The sequence below is a fragment of the Hylobates moloch genome, unplaced genomic scaffold, assembly GCF_009828535.3.
Source record: "Hylobates moloch isolate HMO894 unplaced genomic scaffold, HMol_V3 SCAFFOLD_13, whole genome shotgun sequence".
Taxonomy (NCBI): domain Eukaryota; kingdom Metazoa; phylum Chordata; class Mammalia; order Primates; family Hylobatidae; genus Hylobates; species Hylobates moloch.
Window position 1 is genome coordinate 36,643,596 of NW_026652288.1, and position 22,570 is coordinate 36,666,165.

At 53.6% G+C, this 22,570-nt stretch overlaps 2 protein-coding genes and 1 long non-coding RNA gene across 6 annotated transcripts in view; 1 reads left to right on the forward strand and 2 right to left on the reverse strand.

The window, feature by feature from the left end:
* Nucleotides 1–280: 280 nt before the first annotated feature.
* On the reverse strand, nucleotides 281–14,760 carry SHKBP1 (SH3KBP1 binding protein 1). 3 transcript variants are annotated; one of them, XM_032172881.2, is made up of 18 exons: nucleotides 14,648–14,760; nucleotides 14,354–14,407; nucleotides 14,197–14,242; nucleotides 14,008–14,081; nucleotides 13,463–13,521; nucleotides 13,147–13,227; nucleotides 11,203–11,364; nucleotides 11,032–11,122; nucleotides 10,752–10,942; nucleotides 9,237–9,352; nucleotides 8,215–8,302; nucleotides 7,983–8,099; nucleotides 4,666–4,836; nucleotides 2,831–2,986; nucleotides 2,433–2,529; nucleotides 1,254–1,432; nucleotides 825–948; nucleotides 281–702 (listed from the first exon to the last, which is right to left on the reverse strand). In XM_032172881.2, exons 1-18 carry the CDS (start codon nucleotides 14,731–14,733, stop codon nucleotides 471–473), a joined length of 2,124 nt encoding a protein of 707 aa, XP_032028772.1. In that variant the 5' UTR covers nucleotides 14,734–14,760; the 3' UTR covers nucleotides 281–470. The 3 variants fall into 3 exon arrangements, with proteins under 3 accessions (XP_032028772.1, XP_058282906.1, XP_032028773.1); XM_058426923.1 differs by having other exon boundaries at nucleotides 825–945; nucleotides 14,648–14,750; XM_032172882.2 differs by lacking the exons at nucleotides 14,197–14,242; nucleotides 14,354–14,407; nucleotides 14,648–14,760 and having other exon boundaries at nucleotides 13,929–14,166.
* LOC131381042 (uncharacterized) lies at nucleotides 13,987–15,094 on the forward strand. Its single transcript, XR_009209457.1, has 3 exons — nucleotides 13,987–14,112; nucleotides 14,218–14,380; nucleotides 14,982–15,094. It is a non-coding gene; the product is annotated as an uncharacterized LOC131381042 (long non-coding RNA).
* Nucleotides 15,095–15,167: 73 nt separating this feature from the next.
* Nucleotides 15,168–22,570, reverse strand: part of SPTBN4 (spectrin beta, non-erythrocytic 4) — a 113,723-nt gene continuing 106,320 nt past the window's right edge. Inside the window, exons 32-36 of one of the 2 annotated variants that reach the window (XM_032172883.2) lie at nucleotides 21,826–21,895; nucleotides 20,867–21,159; nucleotides 19,414–19,587; nucleotides 19,227–19,269; nucleotides 15,168–16,220 (exon numbers count right to left, since the gene is read on the reverse strand). In XM_032172883.2, the coding sequence (XP_032028774.1) occupies nucleotides 16,062–16,220; nucleotides 19,227–19,269; nucleotides 19,414–19,587; nucleotides 20,867–21,159; nucleotides 21,826–21,895 (739 nt within the window). In that variant the 3' untranslated portion in view covers nucleotides 15,168–16,061. The remainder of the gene's footprint in view (nucleotides 16,221–19,226; nucleotides 19,270–19,413; nucleotides 19,588–20,866; nucleotides 21,160–21,825; nucleotides 21,896–22,570) is intronic. The other variant, XM_032172884.2, reaches the window with a different exon arrangement.

Genomic DNA, 22,570 nt, shown 5'->3' on the forward strand with positions numbered 1-22,570 from the left:
AGCTGGGACCACAGGCATGCACCACCATGCCTGCTTAATTTTTGTATTTTTTGTAGAGATGGGGTTTTGCTATGTTGCCCAGGCTAGTCTGAAACTCCTGAGCACAAGCAAACTGGCCTCCCAAAGTGCCGGGATTATAGGTGTGAGCCACCGTGCCTGGCCTCCCTTTGCTTAAACAAGAGAGGTAGATGTTCCTGATTTTGCATATATCAGGTTGGGTCCCACATCTTCCCCACCCCTTTCCTGGGGAGTCCCAAACCTGCTAAGAATAAGCAAGATGTTGGCAGTGAGGACTTTATTGGGGAGGGTGACTTTGGCTTCCAGAAAAGGGGGAAGGTGGGGACCTAGTAACAATAATCATTTATGCCAAGGAGGCCCTGGTCCTGAACCCGGGGTTCCCACAGAAATCAGGGAGGCACCTGAGTCCCCCAGGACCAGGGCATCCCAAGGCATCATGGCAGCTGCATTGTTCAAAAGGAAGTTTCATTGAGCTTCATCTTGGGAGGTGTGAGGGGAGTGCCGAGACCGGTGGAGGGCCAAGGGGCTGGTGTGGGTGGCCGTCGGAGGTCCGGCCCACTCCGCACCAGTTCCTGGCAGCGTTCCACAAAGCTGCCCCCACCACGGCGCCGGGCCTCAGCCTGCGGGGGGCTTGGGCTCCCACGGTGGCCAGACAAGGAGGTGTTGCTGGAGGCTGAGTGGAGGCTGAGGAAGTAAGGACAGTAAGGGCACGTCATCACAGGGCAGCTGGGCCACTCTGTCCCCAGGGCCACCACGCTGTCCCCTCTCCCACCATTGCACAGAAGGGGAAGTGGAGTTGTGGCTACCTGGTGAGGGAGATGCGGGGTGAGGGGCTGGGGAGAGAGCCCCGCGAGGGAGCTGAGGGAGCCGGTGGGGCCAGCTCGCAGTGTTCTAGCTGTTCCATCAGCTCTTGTTCCGTCAGGCCACCTGCTGGGGGGCACGGAAGCAGGGTCAGGGGGCAAGACAGGGGTCATAGGGCAAGGGCCTGGGTTGCATTGCAGTGCAAGCACCGAGGGTCAGGACAGGAGAGAGGAAGCAGAGATCAATGCATGGGGGCCAGAGGCTGAGACGGGTTAAGAAACAAGGGCAGGAAGGGATGGGGAGCAGAGAGGGGGTCAAAGGAAAAGGGGTCAGAGGGCAAGGGCCTGGGAGAGAGATCAGGAAGTTGGCTGTGGAGAGTGGTTCTGGGTGAGGCTGTGGGGCTTGGGACGGGATTGGGGTGGGGCAGGGAGTACCAGGGGCCTGGCCAAGGCCGTCCATGGCGGTGGTTAGGTCCCACATGGCCAAGCTGCCGTTGGCCTGGCCGGTGAGCAGGTAGCGCCGGGGCCGAGAGCCGAGCCGCCGGGAGCCCTCACACTCCAGCACTGTGAAGGCCGTCGTGGGTGAGCCGTCCACGGAGCGCACAGAGCACACCCTGGGGGGTGCAGTGGGGGAGGCAGTCACCCTCGCTTTCTCACCCTTCCTAGTCCCAGTCCCCACCACTGTGGCTGCAGTTCCTGCCTCTCCAGGGGCCACCCCAATCTTTATCCATCCCTAGCCTGCTTTTCTGTTGAGTTCCAGTCCCAAGGGTCCAGGAGCTCTTGGACACCCCAGCCCCAAACACCCAGGGAGTCTCCCAGAGCTTCTGCTCTTCCCTGCTCACACTGCAGGGAAGGCCTCCTTTCATCCTGGCCTCCCATCAAGCCTCCTTTCATCCCCCGTGCAGTGGCCATGGCTCCCCGCACAGGACAAAGCCTCAGCCCTTCCACAGCCTGACAAGGCCCGCCCGCATCTGCACCCCATCCTCACCTCCTATTTTGTGCTCCAGCCCAGGAGCCCAGGTGTCCTTCCCGTGTGACCCTATTTGGCCCTTCTCAGCCTCTGCACATCCAGTTCCCTCAGCCCGGGGCCCCTTTCCCCTCCCTTCTTTCTTCTGCTCCTTCCTACTTGTCCTCTAGGTCTCTGCTCAGAGTCCCTTCATCCAGAACATCCTCCGAGGCCCCTTTCCCAGCTGAAGCAAGGCTCCTACAGCTCCCTGGGTCTCCTCCATCCCATCCCGACCCCTCCCCCTGGGCCTCCCATCCCACCCCTCCCCCTCCCCCTCCCCCTGGGCCTCCCATCCCACCCCGACCCCTCCCCCTGGGCCCCCATCCCACCCTGACCCCTCTGTCTGGGCCCCCCCATCACATCCTGACTCCTCCCCCTGTGCCTTCAACCCGGCCCTGCCTGCACTGGGCTGGTACTGCGCCAGGTCACTCCCACCAACACCTGTCACACCTTTGATACCAGAAGACAAACCCACCAGGCCTGTCCTCCCTCCCAGCCTTTGCTCCTTCAATGCTCCTTGGCTGGGACCCCTTTCTGGCCTCAGTGACCTGGCTAGCAACTTGCCTTCTCCCCTGACCTCCCTCCCTGTTGGACAGGACTGTCCTCACCGCTGCCCAGTAGATGAGAGACGCACGAAGAGCTGGCTGGCACTGGGCACCACCTTCTGGATGAACACTTGCTGGTCGTCCCGCTCGCCATAGGGGCCTGGGCCAGGCAGGGGCAGGGGTCAGGGCCAGCTGGGATTCCCTCAGCCTCAGACTTCCTTCCCCATTGATGAAACCCACCACCCCAAGACCCCAGTCCCATCCCCAGGTTGTTGGAGTTGGGCAGGGCCAGAGAGGGCTGGGGGGTTGCGGCAGTCAGTGGAGCTCAGGTGCCTCAAGGATCAGGACACCCCAATCGTTGCAGGCTCCTGGGTCAGGTGGCCACATGTGGGAATCAGCGGAGGTCAACAGGGGTCAGTAAGGGGGTCAGTGGGGTGGGAAGGCTAGGAGCCAGTAGGCACCAATGTCATTGCCAGCACTGCAGCCGCCATGCCCATCTGCCGACTCCAGAGCCAGGATCTTGAAGGAAGCGAGTGGGGTGGAGCCGGGCTGGGTGGAAATCATGCCGCGGAAGCGAGTCACAGACCATGTCCGCACGTGGTTGTTGTCAGCACAGACTGAGGGGCGCAAGGAGAGCAGGAAGTCAGGCCTGGTGCAGGCATCAATGCTGCCTGCCCCTCCAGAGCCTCAGAACAGCCCCGTTTCAGGAGGGTCAGCCCTTGCTGAGTTCTTCCCTTTCAGAGAATCCTTTCCTCCCCAGAATTCCAAATGTTACAAACCCTGTTGCGTCTGCCTTCAAGACTGTTCCAGAGCCTGATCTCACCTTGCCCTGTCCTCTGCCCCACACTGGTCCTGGTCCATTTCGTCACCTGCCTGGACCATATCAGCACCCCCCTCCCAGAGGTCCCCTGCTCCTGTCCTATCCCAGTAGTGTACTCCCACGGGCAGCCAGGTGGAGCCTGTGGACACCTGAGTCTAGTCATGTCCCTCCCCTGCTCGGAGCCCTCTGTGGCTCCTGCCCTTGTCACCTCCATACCCTCATCTCCTCCCATTCTCCCCCTCATTCACTCTGTTCCAGGCGCAAGTGGCTCCCTGCACTTCCTCAGGCATCCTTTTACCTCAGAGCCTTTGCAATGCCTGTTCCCTCGGCCTGAATGCTTGTCCCTACCAATCTGCACTGCTCATTCTGTTATTTCTGCTCAAAGGTCCTTCCTCAGGCCTTCCCTGAACGACCCCTCTCCAGCAACTTGACACTCTCTAGTCACACACAGCTTCATGTTTATTCATAGCCCTTATCATTGCCTGGTGTTGATTTATTTTATTAATATTTTATTTTATGAGACAGAGTCTTGCTTTGTTGCCTGGGCTGGAGTGCAGGAGTGCAACCATAGCCGATTGCAGCCCCTGCCTCTTGGGCTCAAGTGATCCCTCCACCTCAGCCTCCCAAGAAGCTGGGACCACAGGTGTGTGCCACCATACTTGGCTAATTTTTTAAAATTTTTTGTAGAAACAAGGTCTCACTTTGTTGTCCAGGTTGGTCTCACACTCCTGGCCTCAAGCAATCCTCCCACCTTGGCCTCCCAAAGTGCTGGGATTATAGGCATGAGCCACAGTGCCCAGCCTGATTTGCATTTTTATTTATTTATTTTCTAGATGGAGTCTCGCTCCGTTGCCTAGGCTGGAGTGCAGCAGCACGATCTTGGCTCTCTGCAATCTCTGCCTCCCGGGTTCAAGCAATTCTTCTGCCTCAGCCTCCCGAGTAGCTGGGATTACAGGCACGTGCCACCACACCTGGCTAATTTTTTATATCTTTGGTAGAGGTGGGGTTTCACCATGTTGGCCAGGCTGGTCTCGAACTCCTGATCTCAAGTAATCCACCTGCCTTGGCCTCCCAAAGTGCTGGGATTATAGGTGTGAGCCACCGCACCTGGCCATTGATGTCCATTTTTATATATTTATTGTCTGCCATCCCCGCCAGAATGTCAGCTCCACGAGGGCAGGGACTTGGCCTGTCTTGTTCATCACTGTATCCCCTATGTCTGGCACATGGTGGGTGCCCCGTAAATCCTTGCTGAATTGATGGATTCCCGAACACACACAGATTCACTCTTCCCCAGACTGATCCCCTATGGTATTCTCTCACTTCTGCAATTACAGTCCCATCCCAGGTCAATCCTCTCCGCCAGAGCTCTCTTCCTACACAGTGTCCCTCTCCAGTGGAAATTCTCATCCTCCTCTCTCCACACTCGCATCTGAGCTGTGTCTCCCAGCACTGGAGCACCCCACAGAGGCTCACCTGAGATGAGGTGCTTCTCCGACAGCATGATCTTGGTGACGGGGCTGCGGTGCACAGTGAAGGTCTGGAAGAGCTGAGGCCCCGAGCCCACAGTCTCCGGGTGCTGCACGATGACCCGCACGCCCCCTGAGCTGGTGCCATAGGCGATCTCGATCCAGTTCCCACTGTCACCTGGTGAGGGGCCAAGGATGAAGAGAGGGCCTGGGCCACAGAGACAGAAACCAGGGCAGGGAGAAAGAAACAGGCACAGAACAGAGACATAGTCAGAAAGCAAGGAGAGGCCGGGCATGGTGGCTCACGCCTGTAATCCCATCACTTTGGGAAGCTGAGGTGGGTGGATCACCTGAGGTCAGGAGTTCAAGACCAGCCTGGCCAATGTGCTGAAACCCCGTCTCTACTAAAAATACAAAAATTAGCTGGGGGTGGTGGTGCACACCTGTAATCCCAGCTACTCAGGAGGCTGAGGCATGAGAATTGCTTGAACCCAGGAGGCAGAGGTTGCAACGAGCCAAGACCACGCCACTGCACTCCAGCCTGCATGACAGAATGAGACTCTGTCTCAAAAAGAAAGAAAGAAAGAAAGAAAGAAAGAAAGAAAGAAAGAAAGAAAGAAAGAAAGAAAGAAAGAAAGAAAGAAAGAAAGAAAGAAAGAAAGAAAGAAAGAAAGAAAGAAAGAAAGAGACACAGAACAGAGACACAGTCAGAAAGCAAGGAGAGAGGGAAGGACACAAAAGGATGGTGATGAGATGTGGGAAATGGAGGAACAAGGAGACAAAGGCACAGGTCAGAGGAGGAGAGGCCCAGAGACAGAAGTTGTAACAGTGAAACAGCAAATAAGAGAGGAAAGAGAAAGAAAAACAGAGAACAGAGGCCGAGGCAGGAAGATTGCTTGAGGCCAGGCGTTTGAGGCCAGCCTGGGCAATATAGTGAGACCCTCATCTCTACAAAAGATTTTTAAAAAACTAGTTGAGTGTGATGGCATGCACCTATGATCCCAGCTACTCAAGAGGCTGAAGTAGGAGGATCACTTGAGCCCAGGGGGTAAGGCTGCAGTGAGCTATGATTGCGCCACTGCACTCTAGCCTAGGTGACGAAGCGAGACTGTCTCAAAAAACAAACAAAAATGACATAATAGTGGCATGTGGTGGGAAAGGAGATGAGGAGGAAATGAGTAAGTAAGTGAAATAAGAAAGAGGCCGGGTGCAGCAGCCCACGCCTGTAAATCCAGCACTTTGGGAGACCACAGCAGGAGAATCCCAGGAGTTCAAGACCAGCTTGGCCAACATGGCAAAACCCTGCCTGTACTAAAAACACAAAAATTAGCCAGGCATGGTGGCAGGCACCCATAATCCCAGCTACTTGGGAGGCTGAGTCTGGAGAATTGCTTGAACCTAGGAGGCAGAGGTTGTAGTGAGCTGAGATTGCGCCATTGCACTCCAGCCTGCAGTGAATGACAGAGCAATACTCTGTCTCAGGAAAAGAAAAAAAAAAAAGAAAGAAAAAAAAAGAAATAAGAAAAGAGCCTTACAAAGAAGAAAGGTGATAATCTGTCATGAAGTTAGGTGTATTATTAACTTATTTCTGCTTAAAAAAAAAAAAAAAGCAGCAGCAGCAGCAGCTATGGCCATGCACAGTGACTCAAGTCTGTATTTCCAGCACTTTGGAGGCCAAAGTGTGAGGAACACTTGAGCCCAGGAGTTCAAGACTAGCCTGGGCAACATGGCAAAACCCTGTCTCTACAAAAAAACACAAAAATTAGACAGGTGTGGTGATGCATGCCTGTGGTTCTGCTGTTCAGGAGGTTGACGTGGAAGGATCGCTTGAGCCCAAGTGGCGGAGGTTGCAGAGAACTGATATCATGCCACTGCACTCTAGCCTGGGCAACAAAGCAAGTCCCTGTCTCTATTTTTTTTTTTTTTTAAAGAATAATCCCTGCCTCACACCATACATAAAATTTAATTTCTGATAGAACAGACTTCCACGTGAAAACTAAAACTGTAAGTCTTCTAGAAGAAATTCTGTAGATCTTTGTAACCTAGAATAGGTAAGGATATCTTAAGACCCAGAAAACAATAACCATTAAAAAAATTATGCTAAGTGAAAAATGCAGACACAGAAGGCCATATAATGTATGATCCCATTTACATGAATTGTCCAGAACAGGCAAATCCATAGGTATAGGAAGCATATTGAGCCTGGCCAACATGGCGTAACCCAGTCTCTACTAAAAGTAGAAAAATTAGCCGGGCATGGTGATGCATACCTGTAATCCTCCCCTACTCAGGAAGCTGAAGCATGAGAATTGCTTGAACCCAAGAGGCGGAGGTTGCAGTGAGCTGAGATCACGCTACTGCACTCCAGCCTGGGCAGCAGAGCGAGACTTTGTCTCAAACAAAAAGAGAAAGCATATTAGTGATTTCTAGAGGGTATCAGAAGTGAGAAATGTGGAGTTACTGCTAAAGATGAGGGGATTTCTTATGGGGGTGATGAACATACTCTGGAATTTGTTCACGGTGATAGTCGTACAACCTTGTGAATATACTAAAATCCGCTGAATTGTGCACATTAAAATGGGAAATTTTATGGTATGAGAATTACATCTCAAAAATTAACCTATTCTGCATTTGATGTCAAGAAAACAAAACAAAAAACTGTCTCAAGTAAGAGAACTCAGCTTCATCTGCTATAAAACCTGCATCGGTGTTGTTTTATGAACATGTGAATATCATGCCTTAATCACAAAGATGGGAAAGAAACACAAAGATTAACTCCTAATTGTCCATTCTGCCCCTGGTGGAGAGGCTGGCCACCATCTAGCACCTAGAACAGTGCTTATATACAGGGATGCTCAGTAAATATTTGTTGAATGACTGGATGAGAGTTGAATCTGGCTGGGCATGGTGGCTCACGTCTGTAATCCCAGCACTTTGGGGGGCTGAGGCGGGCAGATCATCTGAGGTCAGGAGTTCAAGACCAGCCTGGCCAACATGGTGAAACCCCATCTGTACTAAAACTACAAAAATTAGCCAGGCGTGGCAGTGGGCACCTGTAATCCTAGCTATCTGGGAGGCTGAGGCAGGACAATCGCTTGAACTCAGGAGATGGAGGTTGCAGTGAGCCAAGATTGGACCACTGCACTCCAGCCTGGGCAACAGGATGAGACTCTGTCTCAAAAAAAAAAAAAAAATGAGAGAGAGTTGAATCTGCCACCCCTCGATAAACCCCCCTGGGTCATGCTATACAAGCTGGGGGACAGCTGCAGGCTGGGGCTGGGGCTGGCAGGTGACAGCAGCAGGGGAAGCTGGGTCATAGCTTACTGGTCTTGGGGGTGAGGTAGACACTGAGGGCGGTGACCCCATCCTCCGCCGGGTCCCGATAGAGCTCACTGACAAGGAGGTCGTTGTCTTTCATGCGCAAGGGGAACTTCTGCACATCTGGGGTGGGCAGGGAAGGTGGAGTGGGTTTGTTCCAGGTGCCCCAGCCTCTCTCCCTCCCTTCCCCTCTCCCAGGGGAGGCTCTCGGGCACCCGGGACACAGGCTGCTGCTCACCCACGTAGTAGATGGAGCCGTTGTGGCAGCCCAGGAGGAGGAAGGAGCCTGCTGCGTCATAACTGGTGATGGGCTGCACCTCCTGGACCTGGGGGGGGCGGGAAGGACAGGCTGCAGCCGGGAGCCCTTCCACTCCTTTGCTTCCGTGGTGACCCCTCACAGAGGATGGGCCCTCTCCTCCACCTCCAGAACCCACCCACTGCTCCCCAGCCCCGTCTACCCCAGGTCTATCTTTGTGCCTGTCTTGTTCCCTCCCTTCCTCCCTTTGATGCATCTGTCTCTCTGACTCTTGGCCTCTCCTGGACTCTGTACTTTTTAAAGTTTTAATTTTTTAAATTTTTTGTTGAGACAGAGTCTTATTATGCTTCCTAGGCTGGTGTCAAACTCCTGGGCTCAAGCCATCCTCCTGCCTCGGCCTCCCAAAGTGCTGGGATTACTGGTGGGAGTCACTGCACCTGGCCTCCACTCTATACTTCTGACATGACTAACTCATCTCCCTTTATCTCTCTGAGTTCCCCCATCTGCCACAGTGGTTCAGTCTGGTTTGACCCTGTTTACCCTTCTCTGTCACCTCTTTCTGATTTTCTATTTCTATTTGCCTGGTTTTCTGCCTCTCTGTCTCTTTCTCTGCCTCTGTCTGTCTTTCTCCCAAAGCCATCCTCCCACCTCAGCCTCCCAAAGTGCTGGGATTACAACAGGTGTGAGCCACCGAACCAAGCCAGTTCTTGTCTCCTACAGCATCCCCCCTAACCTGTTCTCTCACCCAGTCCCAAGACAATCCTCCCTCCTCCTTTTCAAACCCATTCATGCTTCATGTGGGCTCTGCAGCCCCTCCTCCAGGAAGGCTTCCCTGATGCTCCTTAGGCCTTTATCACAGACATCCCCAGGTTCTGGCCAGCTGCTGGTTCTCTGGCTTCCTCCAGGTTTAGGGGGTGGGGGTGGGGGCAGATGCGAACCCCTCCCTGGGTCTGTACAGTCTGGAAAACTGGGAAGGGGGCAGCCAGGCTGGCCAGAACTCTGACCTGCCAGTGCTTGGTGACGGCATTCCACACCCCGATGCGCCCCGTGTGGCTTGTAGCAATGAGCTGGTTCCCGACGAAGAACAAGGCCTCCACAGGCACCCCCAGATGGAAGACCCCTGCAGTGGGAAAAAAGGGCTCAGCTGGAACCCTGCCTCATGGAGGAGGAGAGGTGGGAGGAAGAACTCCAAGGACCAGAGGATTCAGTGGGACCGCAGAATCCTTGAAGGATAGAAGATTCCATCAGGGGCTGGGCACGGTGGCTCACACCTGTAATCCCAACACTTTGAGAGGCTCAGGTGGGCGGATCATTTGAGGCCAGGAGTTCGAGACCAGCCTGGCCAACATGATGAAACTCCATCTCTACTAAAAATATAAAAATTAGCTGAGTGTGGTAGCGCACACCTGTAGTCCCAGCTACTTGGGAGGCTGAGGAAAGAGAATTGCTTGACCCCAGGAGGCAGAGGTTGCAGTGAGCCGAGATCACACAGCTGTACTCCAATCTGGGCAACAGAGAGACTCCTCCATTTCAAAAAAAAAAAGTGAAGATTCCAGCAGGAATTAGAGAGGATAAAATGGGCCAGAAGATTTCTGATGGGGTATGGGATTCTAAAGGAGTCTGGAATTCTAACAGCACTGAGCTTTGCAACAAGGCAAAAAAACCTCCAGTGGTGGCAGGGGATTCTTACGAGGGCTGAGATTTATTTGGGGACAGATTAATAAGTCCGAGATTTGTTGTTGTGGCTTTGAGACAGGGTCTTGCTCTGTTGTCCAGGCTGGAGTGCAGTGGTGCAATCATGGCTTACATAGCTCACGGCAGCCTCGAACTCCTGGCCTCAAGCAATCCTCCTGCCATGGTCTCCCAAAGTGCTGGAACTACAGGTGTGAGTTACTGTGCCCAGCCATAAGTCAGAGATTTCTTTCTTTTTTTTTTTTTTTTGAGATGGTGTCTCACTCTGTCGCTCAGGCTGGAATGCAGTGTTGCCATCTCAGCTCACTGCAACATCTGCCTCCCAGGTTCCAGTGATTCTCCTGCCTCAACCTCCTGAGTAGCTGGGATTACAGGCACGTGCCACCATGCCCAGCTGATTTTTTTGTATTTTTTAAGTAAAGACGGGGTTTCATCCTGTTGGCCAGGGGGGTCTCGAACTCCTGACCTCAAATGATCTGCCCGCCTCAGCCTCCCAAAGTGCTGGGATTACAAGCATGAGCCACTGCGCCAGGCCAAGTCAGAGATTTCTCATGGCCACACAGAATAGCACATTCTAACAAAACCAAGAGATCTAACACAGCAGGGAATTCTGATGGAGGGAGAATTATATGTGGGTGGATTTTTCTAGGAAGCCAGGGAATTCTAACAGAATATAGAATTCTGAAGGGCTGGAGCATTCTAATGACACAAAGAGATCTAATAGAGCAGAGAATTCTTATGGGTTTGAGGATTTTATGGGGTGGGTTATTTTAACAGGCCGTAGAATTTAAAGGACAGAAGGTTCTGGAAAAGGCTTGGGATCATACCTATCTCGGAGCCACCGCCTTCCGCCTGCAGAGCCCATAGCAGGATCTCGCTGCCGGTGGCCGCTGCCACCATCTTGTCATGTTCACCCAAAGCTCCACCATGCACCCGGGCTGTGAGTGCCAGTCGTTCAATGGGCCAGTCCAGGCGGGGGCTGGAAAACACTAGCTGCCAGCCAGAGGCTTCCTTCAACCTGTAGGATTGAGGGGACATCACCAACATTCACCACATGCCCTTCCCATCAACAGGGCTGGGACCTCCTGCCACTCCCTCCCCAAGCACCTGTAGCAGACTAGAAACTGGGTATAGGCCACAGCGATCCAGTTATGGTGTCCACACACCAGGCGCACCATCCCCGGCTCCTCAGGTTGTCCTTGAGGGGAAGAGTAGGGATCAGAAGAGGGTCACAGGGATCCCACGGCTGCCCCAACCTTCCACGAGATAGAAACGTACCTGAGGGTGAGGGAGGGGTTTTCTCATCCAGCATTCGGCCCAGCAGCCCTGCATTGCCAAGGTTGGGGGGCATCGTGTTGCTCCGTCGGACAGGTGCTGGCCGTCCTCCTAGGTGCTGAGGCCCCACTAGGCTGTGCCGGTTCCGCCGCTTCACTGGGAACACTAGAGTGAGAATAAGAGGTAAAGTAACAGTCATTGTAATCGTGGCTGTCACATAGCAAGCACTTAAAATATGACAGTGATTGATTTCCCCATGTGTGGGACATAGTCTCCAGGTGAAGATTTTAGGTGGTGCAGTGACACAGCATGAAATGACACTGAACCGCATAGCAAGTTACTCCCCTTTCAGTTCCCTTGAGCCCAGCACAGAGGAAGACTGAGTTTAGTGCTGCTGTGATATTAATGAATTTGCAGTATTACCTAATTTTCCTTTTTTTTTTTTTTTGAGTTGGAGTTCCACTCTTGTCACACAGGCTGGAGTGCAATGGCGCAATCTTGGCTCACTGCAACCTCTGCCTCCCGGGTTCAAGTGATTCTCCTGCCTCAGCCTCCCAAGTAGCTGGGATTACAAGCACCCGCCACGACACGTGGCTAATCTTTTATATTTTTGGCAGATACAGGGTTTCACCATGTTGGCCAGGCTGGTCTCGAACTCCTGACCTCAGGTGATCCACCTACCTCAGCCTCCCAAAGTGCTGGGATTACAGGCGTGAGCCACTGTGCCTGGTCCTAATTTTCACTTTTAATAAATGGAAAACTGCACCCTTGGCAAGCAATAGCATCTAGCCAGAGTTATTTTTCGTTTTGTTTTGTTTTGAGACAGCATCTCGCTCTGTCACCCAGGCTGGGGTGTAATGCGTGATCATAGATCACTGCAGCCTTGACCTCCTGGGCTCAAGCGATCCTCCCACCCCAGCCTCCCAAGTAGCTGGGACCACAGGTGCATACCACTACACGTGGCTAATTTTTTTTTAATTTTTAGTAGAGATGAGGTCTTGCTATGCCACCTGGGCTGGTCTCAAACTCCAGGTCTCAAGTGATCCACCTGTCTCAGCCTCCAAACTGCTAGGATTACAGGTGTGAGCCACTGCTACAGGCCAGAGTTTAACAACACTGCTATGTTTGGGTTTTATTTTCATGTTTACTTTGTTTTTATAATATAAAGCTTGCGTTTAAAATGATTATTATTTTTTTAATTAGCCAGGCATGGTGGGGAGTCCCTGTAGTCTCAGCTATTCAGTGGCGGAGCTGAGGTGGGAGGATGGCTTGAACCTGAGAGGCAGAGGTTGCAGTGAGCCAAGATCGCGCCACTGCACTCCAGCCTGGGTGACAAAGCCAGACCCTGTCTCATAAAATTAAATAAATAAATAAATAAATGAAATGAAATGATTGTTTTTTGGAAAACAAGATAAAACTAAGTTGGAAAAATACTACTACAGGTCTTTATATCTGGCAACTTTCATGAAGGTAGCAGGTGCTGACTGCAGTTAGGGAAATAAAGCTGTAGATGAAATTTCCCTACTCTGTTCCTTCTACCAATCAGAAAAGCCTAGTTCCAATAACCACTGGGGCATACCTTCCATGGCCAGTGGGCTGGCTATCATGGGCATTACTGTCAATAACTTCCTATTAATATTTCTCCCCTCCGTGCAAAGAATCCCAGGTCTTCCAAAGCCCCCCCCCACAAAGAAACCAAACCTGGACTACAACTCCCATGGGGCTCCAGGACATCCTTCTGAGCCTCAAGGGCTAGCTGGCCCACTGCCTCATGGGAAATGCTGTTTCCAACTTCCTTTCCAAGCATCAGCCCAAGCATCTGATAGGGAACTACACCTCCCACTGTATCTCAGGGCTCACAGCACAGGCACCCAAGAGTTGCAGCCTTATGGGAAATGTAGTCTTTAGCCCACCTCTGCGCCCCTCCATTCCATTGGGAGTGCCTACCTGGTGGGGGCAGGTAACCATTGAAGAGAACGTTTCCGCAAGAAGATCGATCCAACTCCTCTCGAAGCTGCAGGCGACGAACTGCAACAGGAGGACTTAGGGAGATGTTGAGGCCACCCCATTTCCCCCTCCCCATTTCTTTCTACACAGAGTACCAATACTCCTCCCAGTACCAATACAGACCCAGCCAGGGCCATAACCAGTCCTTCCACCTCTACCCCAGCCCTCTTTCAGGAGAGAAGGGGAAGAGGGGCAGGTAGCATCACAGAGTTGGTTTTCTATACAATGAGGATGATAGTTGGGGGCTCCCACTTACCCAGAGGAGTAAGCCCATAGAACTGGGCTTCGTGGAGGAGGCTGGAACCGTGGACACCCCTGGGTAGTAGAATTGACTAGAGGTTAGGGTCTAGGTGTGGGGGTGAGCAGAGAATGCTGAGAGGGTAATTTTCAAAACTGCACAGAGAATGTCAAGGGGTAGAAAGTTTTGATGGAATCAAGATGCTAAGGAGTGATCATATGGGTGGAGGAAATGTGAGTGTGTGTAGGGAGAAATCGAAGGACATATAATTTTAACATGATCAAGATTCTCATGAAGTTTTGCTCGTTTGCTTTTTTAGAGGTGGGGTCTCGCTATGTTCCCCAGGCTAGTCTCCAAATCCTGGGCTCAAGTGATCCTCCCACCTCGGCCTCCCAAAGTGTTGGGATTACAGGCGTGAGCAACCCCGGCGCGCCCGGCCTGTGATCAAGGTTCTGAATGAGAATTCTAATAGAATGGAGCTCACGTGGACATTCAGAGGAGGTGAGAGAACTCCTCAGGGGGTGAAGACAGTGAGGGACTCCCTTCCCCTTTTCCATGCCAACCTGGGGTCCAACTCTTTGGTGCGCAAGAAGTTGAGGATGGGGGCGAAGACTGTAGGGTCCCTGTCGATGAAGATCTGCGGGAAAGGGGGTTAGAGGATGGATGAAGTAAAAAGCAGGACTGAGTGGGGTCCTGCCCCTCTTCCTACCAACCCCTCCCCCGCATCCCATTTCAGCTCTTGTCCGACTCACTGCTCCGGTCTCATCTTTCAGCGTCGAGATGCGTCCGCTCAGAAGACTGCAGGGAAGGGACACCGAGCAGATGTCACAGGCCGGGGGAGTGGATATTAGGTCTCCCACGCCCTCTCCATCCCTCCTACCCTCGCCCCAAACCTGCTCTCCCGATCACCTGGAGAAGAAGGAGTCTGGGATCCAGGTGAGCGTCTGGCGAGAGGTACTGAATCTGGGCGGGGAAGGTAAACGGACGAAAGAGATAAAGAGAGGCTGGTGAGGAATGCGGCCCCCTCCCGCAGGATCCAGGGTTCCCTCCCCTCCCCCCTCCCCCAGCGTTTTTCCAGAATCTCGCGCCTCCAACGGGGGGCGGAGCAACCCTTGATGGACAGGGATTCCCCCAGGAGAGGCGGATACTCCCACCCCGCTTCCTGCCCCCGAGGATGGGACCTCAGGAGTCTCCCACACTCACCTCTTGCCTCCCACATTCAGATGAATGACTTCTCCGGGAGGCCCCCGACTCGGGACCCCCTCGGCTGCAGTAGCCGCTGCTGCCATGGCCCCCGGGCGAGCCGGCTGGCCCGCACTCACTTCCGGGTGTGCACCCTGACCCCGCCTTCATAGGCTGCTCATTGGACCAGAGAGTCCAGGAGTCACTAGCGATTGGACAGAGCGCCTGCCCATCGCGGTTAACTTTTCCGCCTCCTTAAAGGGGTCCGCCTTTCCTGAACTTGACGGGGCGGACCCGGAGTCTCCTTTGGGGAAGTTTATTACGAAGCATAACGAAATATTCTCCATCCCTCTAGGTTCTCGTCAAGGGGCGTGTGTTTAGACCCCGAAATTAAGTCCACATCAGGGGTACATCTGGATGTTCTCCGCAGCCACGGTACCCCCGTGCCCCGCTCCCCACCCCGCACCCACCCCTGCAGCCACCACATCCCTCCTTTCAATCCTCCCGGGCGCAGCCCAGAAAACCCAAACAAAGGACCATAGACCGTCAAAGCCAAAGGGTTTATTATAGGTACATACAGTGTGCGCCCGCCACACCGCCCCACACCCCCGGGCCCCAGCGGCTTCTCCAGGCGGCCATGGGGACTGCCCACAACCCAATCCCCCCACTCCCCAGGGAGGTGCTCCAGCCAGAAGCATGCAGGGGGAGGGCTTCCCCTCGCCCCTCCCCTCATGAAGTGGCATTTACAACTGGAGGGAGGAGGAGAGAGGAAAACAGTTTTGAGCTTTGACGCCCCTCCCATTAAAAGCCTTCGCGGATGCGGGGCGGGGGAGGAGGAGATCGACGTTTTGCAAAAATAAACTAAGTCAGGAATTAACCGCATGGCTCTGAGGCGGCGGAGTGCAAGGGCTAGGGCCCCTTCACTCCCCCCTCCCAGACAGAGATCAAGGCAGCATTGGAAGTGAGGTAAAGGCGGGGAGGGGGTGTCCCCTCCCTGCCCCCTAGCACCCTGGATGGTCCAGGGGACCTCACCAGCACCCCCGTGCCCATCCCTAGGGCAGAGAGGGGGGCAGGAATTACCGCCCCCACCACCCCAGCTTCTTGGGGCAGGATCTGCAGATCGGGGCTGAGGGCTTGGCTCAACTGGCCCCCTGCCCACCCCCATCAAGCTCAGTTATTGCATAAAAATAAGGGAGCCCCAGCACCTGGGGTGGGGGTGGTGAGTGGGAAGGGGCCGAGATATGGCTATAGGGGCAGCAATCTCCCCACCACTTCTTGAGGTGCAGGAGAAGTCCCCTCCTTTCCGGTGCCCACCAGGTCACGCGTCCTCAGTGTTGGAACTAGGGGCTCCCGCCCCTACGGAAGAAAAGTGTCTTTGTGCCCTCAGTGCGGAAAAGAGGGGAGACGAGATGTGTCAGGTCCTGGGGGTGGGCAGTCACTTCCTGCGCCCGCTGGCCCTGCGATCTCCGCCTTCCCTCTTAGGGTTGCCCTCATCTGTGGATGAAGTAGTGGGTAGTGTCTGGCCCCAGCGGGCGATCTCTGCGTGTTCTGCCACCGAGGAAGCCACAGCCTCCAGCCAGCCGTTCATCTCCTCCTGGGGGAAGAAACAGGGCAGAGTCCGTATTTGGAAGAGAGAAGCTGGAGTAATAGGTGAATTTCAAATCACACTACCCTCTCTGAAATTCAGTTTTCTCATCTATTAAAAAGGGATGATGATGATGATGATGCAGTTACATAGCAATATGTGCCAGACTCTGTTCCAAACACTTTAGTGGATTAATTCCCTTAAACTTATGCGATAGGATTATATATACTTCCTACTACAGAGACAAATGACACAAACAATGATAATAATATGGGCAGGCACTACTAGAGCACTGATATTTATTAGGCCCTGTGCTAAGTATCAGTTTATCATGTATCAATTAAACATGGAGCAATTTAATTCTCACAGTAACCCTATGATAAGAAACTTTTTTTTTTTTTTTTTGGAAACAGAGTCTTGCTCTGTCCCCTAGGCTGGAGTGCAATGGCTCGATGTCAGCTCACTGCAACCTCCATCTCCCAGGTTCAAGAGATTCTTGTGCCTCAGTCTCCCGAGTATCTGGGACTACAGGCACTACTGGCTACTTTTTGTATTTTTAGTAGAGATGGGGTTTTGCCATGTTGGCCACACTGGTCTCGAACTCCTGACCTCAAATGATCTGCCCACATCAGCCTCCCAAAGTGCTGGAATTACAGGTGTGAGGCACCATGCCAGGCCAAGAAACTATTTTTAATCTTCATTGTGCAGATAAGTAAAAGAAGTCATGTAGTAGGTAAAGGCCTACTTCTGGCCAGGCATGGTGGCTCATGCCTGTAATTCCAACAATTTGGGAGGCCGAGGCCGGTGGATCACCTGAGGTCAGGAGTTTGAGACCAGCCTGACCAACATGGAGAAACCCCGTCTCTACTAAAAATACAAAAATTAGCCGGGCATGGTGGCGCATGCCTGTAATCCCAGCCACCCAGGTGGCTGAGGCAGGAGAATCGCTTGAACCCGGGAGTTGGAGGTTGCAGTGAGCTAAGATTGCGCCATTGCACTCCAGCCTGGAAAACAAGAGAGAAACTCTGTCTCAAAAAAAAAAAAAAAAAAAAGGCCTACTTCTTCATTGCGTCCTGTGAGGATTGAATGAGATAACAAGTGTTGGTTATTACTCTCAACATCTCTTCAAACCACCTCTATGCTTGCCTCTCTCAGACTCCTCTTCCTCCTCTCCCTACAGGCCTGTGTGGCCCAGCCATGCGCTCTCCCGCTTGGGTCCCTGTCCTGGCCGCAGCCTGGGCTACCCACCCAGGTAGCCAAAGGAATCTTTTTTTGTTTTGTTTTGCTTTGTTTTTTTGTTCTGTTTTGAGATGGAGTCTCGCTCTGTCGCCCAGGCTGGAGTGCAGTGGTACAATCTCGGCTCACTGCAAGCTCCGCCTCCCGGGTTCACGCCATTCTCCTGCCTCAGCCTCCCAAGTAGCTGGGACTACAGGCGCCCACTACCATGCCTGGCCAATTTTTTTGTATTTTTATTAGAGACAGGGTTTCACCATGTTAGCCAGGATGGTCTCGATCTCCTGACCTTGTGATCCGCCCGCCTCGGCCTCCCAGTGTTGGGATTACAGGAGTGAGCCACCGTGCCCGGCCTGTTTATTTTGTTTTTGAGAGGGAGTTTTGCTCTTGTTGCCCAGGCTGAAGTGCAATGGCGCTATCTCAGCTCACCGCAACCTCCACCTTCCAGGTTCAAGCAATTCTTCTGCCTCAGCCTCCCGAGTAGCTGGGATTACAGGCATGCGCCATAAGAGATGGGGTTTCTCCATGTTGGTCAGGCTGCTCTTGAACTCCCGACCTCAGGTGATCCACCTGCCTCGGCCTCCTGAAGTGCTGAGATTACCGGCGTAAGCCACTGCGCCCAGCCAGGAATCTTTTTTACACATCACTGTAATCCCCTCTAGCTCTCCAGTGCCCTTAGGTAAAAAATCCAATCTCCTCCAAATGGCCCATCGTGTCCTGAGAACCTTTCTGGGACCTTCTTCCATGAACTCTGTCCTCCAGCAGTTAACCCTTTGCAATTCTGCACCTCTGGTCCTCTGCACTTGCAGTTCCCTCTACCTAGATCACCCACCCCCTCTTGTTTTTGAGACAGAATCTCACTCTGTCACCCAGCCTGGAGTGCCATAGCACAATCACAGCTCATTGTAGCCTTGACCTTCCTGGTTCAGGTGATCCTTCCATTCGGCCTCCTGAGTAGCTGGGACCACAGGCATGTGCCACCACTCTGGCTAATTTATTATTATTATTACCCATAGAGATGGGATCTTTCTGTGTTGCCCAGGCTGGTCTTGAAGTCCTGGGCTCAAGCAGTCTCCTGCCTTGGTCTCCCAAAGTGCTGGGATTACAGGCATGAACCATGGTGTGCAACCTGAATCACTCCTTTTTTTAGACCCCCGCAGCCCCTCTGAATCACCCTTTTTATTTTTATTTTATTTTATTTTTGAAAGAAGTCTCGCTGTTGTCCCCCAGGCTTGAGTGCAATGGCTCCATCTCAGCTCACTGCAACCTTCACCTTCCGGGTTCAAACGATTCTCCTGCCTCTGCCTCCCAAGTAGCTGGGATTAAGGCGCCTGCCACCATGCCCAGTTAATTTTTGTATTTTTTAGTAGAGATGGGGTTTCACCATGTTGGCCAGGCTGGTCTTGAACTCCTAACCTCAGGTGATCTGCCTGCCTTGGCCTCCCAAAGTGCTGGGATTACAGGCGTGAGCCACCGCGACCAGCCAAATCACCCCTTTTTAAAGTGAACTCCCTCCTATTCCAGTCTTACCTGAGTGACCATGGCAAAGAGGTTGGACTTTGTCATCAGGTACTGCAGGCAGCCCTCCCTGAAGCCCTTCCCACTCCCCGCTGGGTTAGGAACCCCCTTTGGGCTCTCAGTGCCTGTGGGCGTGCCCATTACAGCCCTGATAACTCTGGCCTGTGAGTGTCCCTTCTCACAGCCCCATCACTCTGGGTCAGGAGCCAGCCAGCCAGATCATTACTGAGGTCCACACAGAGGGAGGAAAGGACCAGATCTCACCTCATCTTTTGCCTGGAGCAAAAACTCACTGCCATCCTGGGTCCTGCAGGAAGGGACACAGGACTTGAGAGATCTGGGGAAGAGGCCCAGCCCACTGCCCACCAAGTGTCCCCCAGGGAAGGCAGGGTCCCACTGGGAGTTGAAGCTGAGCCTTGGATCCCTCCCTCCTGCCCATTGGGGGGCTCACTGGAGCTTGAAGACATGCTTCTTTTTCTTGTAGTCACTAGCCACCTCGCTGGTGGCCTTGTGCAGGCTGAGCAGCGGTTCCCCACCGTGTGTGCTCCCGGATGCCGGGCCCTTGGAGTCCTTGTAGAAGCCCAGTTCCCCCTTACTAAGCACACAGTACAGGCTCACCCATGACCTGGAGCGACAAGATGGGGCTCAAGGCAGAGCCGCAGCACTCTGCTTGATAACTCTTCATTAACATCCTCAAGGGCTGCATATGCCTGAGCCTTCCTACCTCTGGACCTTTGCTCCCTAGTTGGGCCATATGCCTAAAATGCTCTTCCTTATGGCTGTTGCTGCCCTGAGGGGAGCATCTAAGTCTCTCAGTATCAAGCCTTTGCCCAGGCTGAGGTTTCCCTTCCTTATCACCTCCCATACTGAATTTCCTGAAGGTAAGACTTAAGCTGTCTCCTCCATAAGCCTTTGCTCCACTCAATCCTCCCCACTCATGGAGCTTTCTCAAGGAAAGTCTATTGGTCTACTGTCTGGGATAAAGAATTCCTGTCTCTCCAGTCATCCAAAGCCTCGATCCTGGAGGAATCCCTCCAAGAGCAAGACATACTAGGTGCCCTTGTTTATTCCTACCTTGGCATTAGGTACGAGGAAGAAAGACCACCTACGGATTCCACTAGCAAAATCTGAATCTGTCCTGCCCACTTCATATCTTGGGACTAGCCCTCACTCCATTACTGGCCGGTGGTACCCCTTTTTGGCTCCACTTGCCCCCAGATTCTGCCTCTCAATTGGACAAAAAGAGGGTGGACAAGCAGGAGCTGGACTCCAAGAGCAGGCACATCATGCCTAGACCCTCATCTGGAAACCTGTAAGAGATGACTCCCCATTCCCAACCCCTACTGTCATTAGTTTGGGCTCTCCCGTTTTCGGACCCTCCCCCAATTTGAAACTTCAAGGGTGGACCCACCCCACTCATTGGTTGGGTGACCTCTCCAGGCTCCACGACAAGCCATTGAAACGTTCTCAACTAGACGCCTCCCTCTTTGCTATTTAGCTAGTCAACTCCTGGGTTGGTTGCTAAGAGGTTAGGTTCCAATTTATTCACTTTCAGAACATTTTCCTTCTGTTCCCACCTAAGCTCCACCCATCAGCCATTAGATGCACGAACCTTAGGTCCTACCCCTTCCTGTTCATTGGTTGGAATCATCAAAGTTGAGCCCCACCCCTCATCTGGCCCCACCTACTACCCCCACGGGTTGGAGGGCCTGACGTTAAACCACTCCCCCTCCTGCTCATTAGTTGGCTTTCTTGATTTAAGCCACCCCCTCCTCTGGCCCCACCTACCACCCCCACCTGCTGGAGGGCCTGAAGTTGAGCCACACCCCTCCTCAGTCCCACTGCTCCTCATTGGTCACCCTGAGCCTGAGACCCACCTTCCAAAGCCCCGCCCACACGCTCACCGGTTGGACGACTTGCGGTTTGCATCGAGCTCGCGCTTGCGCAGTAGGAAGCCCTCGTGCTGCACTGTGTGAGTGGGCGGTGGCGGAGGCGCGGGGGCGGAGCCGCCCTGGGCCGGGGCGGAGCGCGAGCGCCGGCTTCCCCCGCCCTCACCACCCTCTCTGGGCCGCGGCCGCCGTCGCGGCTTGGGCCGGTCCCGCGCCCGGGGCCGGTCCGGCCGAGGTGTCCGCTCGGGCAGCTCAAGCCCGTTGGGCAGGCGACCTGGGGGAAGCTCGCGTGGCTGAGGCAGCGACGGCTGTGTGAAGGGAGGGGGAAGAGGGGTGCTGTCCATGGAGGGGGTGTGGAGGTCATCTGTTTGGGGGAGTCATGGGTCTGGGGTCCCATCCGTCTACAGGGCCATTTGTCTCGGAGGCGAGTATGGGAGGACCTCAGGGTTGGAGGCCCAATTCTTAGGGCCCCATGGGTCTTGGGAGTGAATCTGTTAGGACTCCTTGGTTTGGAATCCCTCTTGGTGGTGGGTAGAGGCAGCCAGATCTCTGGAGGTGGGGGTGCAAGCAGGGCGTGTCCCCGCTGTCTGCAGGAGGAATCTGGGGCTTCCTTCTGTGTGTGTGTGTATGAGGCTATGAAGAAATTTGGGACCCCACTGGGCTGAAGAAATACGGAGTCCAGGAGAGATGTGGGAAGAGTCTGTGTGTGTGTGTGTGTGTGTGTGTGTGTGTGTGTGTGTGTCTGTGTGTGTGGTGTGTCTGTGGAGGGGGAGTAGGGGTCTCTTAGGTAGGTGCCCCGTCTTTCTAAGGGGGACATTTTCAGATTCTGGGGACCCTGAGAGTCCATGCTGTCTCTGCAGGGTCCAGGTAGGGAATGGGTCCTGCCAGGGCTAGGCACTGACTGTTTCTGAGATCCTGACTCCTGCTCTGAAAAGGGGGTCCTCGTATCCCCACCCATCCGAGGCTCAACTTACCCCAGCAGGCAGCCCTGGGCCTGCCTCTTTCTCCTGCAGCTGTTCCACAATGTCAGCCAGGGTGGCCTTCCTGGGGGATGGGGGACAGAAAGACCCAATGAAACCAGAGTTCCTTCTCCCAGAGACCTGCCTGGCTGGGCAGAGGAGCCTCCACTTCTTAGCTGGAAGTGCCAGGCCCCTGCCCACCTCTGCAGCTGTTTCTCTTAGATGCGCGCCTTAGGTACCACAGGTGTTTGGGACATGTCTGCTGAATGGAGGACCAAACCTCTCGCCCCTTTGAGTTTTTTTTTTTTTTGAGATGGAGTCTTGCTCTATTGCCCAGGCTGGAGTGCAGTGGTGCACGATCTCGGCTCACTGCAACCTCGGCCTCCTGTGTTGAAGCGATTCCCCTGCCTCAGCCTCCCAAGTAGCTGGTACTACAGGCGTGTGCCACCACGCCGGCTAATTTTTGCATTTTTAGTAGAGACAGGGTTTTGCTATGTTGGCCAGGTTGGCCTCGAACTTCTGACCTCAAGTGATCCGTCCGCCTCGGCCTCCCAAAGTGCTGAGATTATAGGCGTGAGCCACCGCACCCAGACGCCCCTTTGAATTTTAAGCAGCACAAAGAACAACTTGCAAACGTTGCCTTTCTTCACCCACCCCTGACTCTCCAGTCCCCCGATCGCCCCCATTCCAGCCCAGATAATTCTGGGTCATCATTGATGACAAGCCTGTTTTCCCCAATGGACTGTGAGTCTCTGAAGTC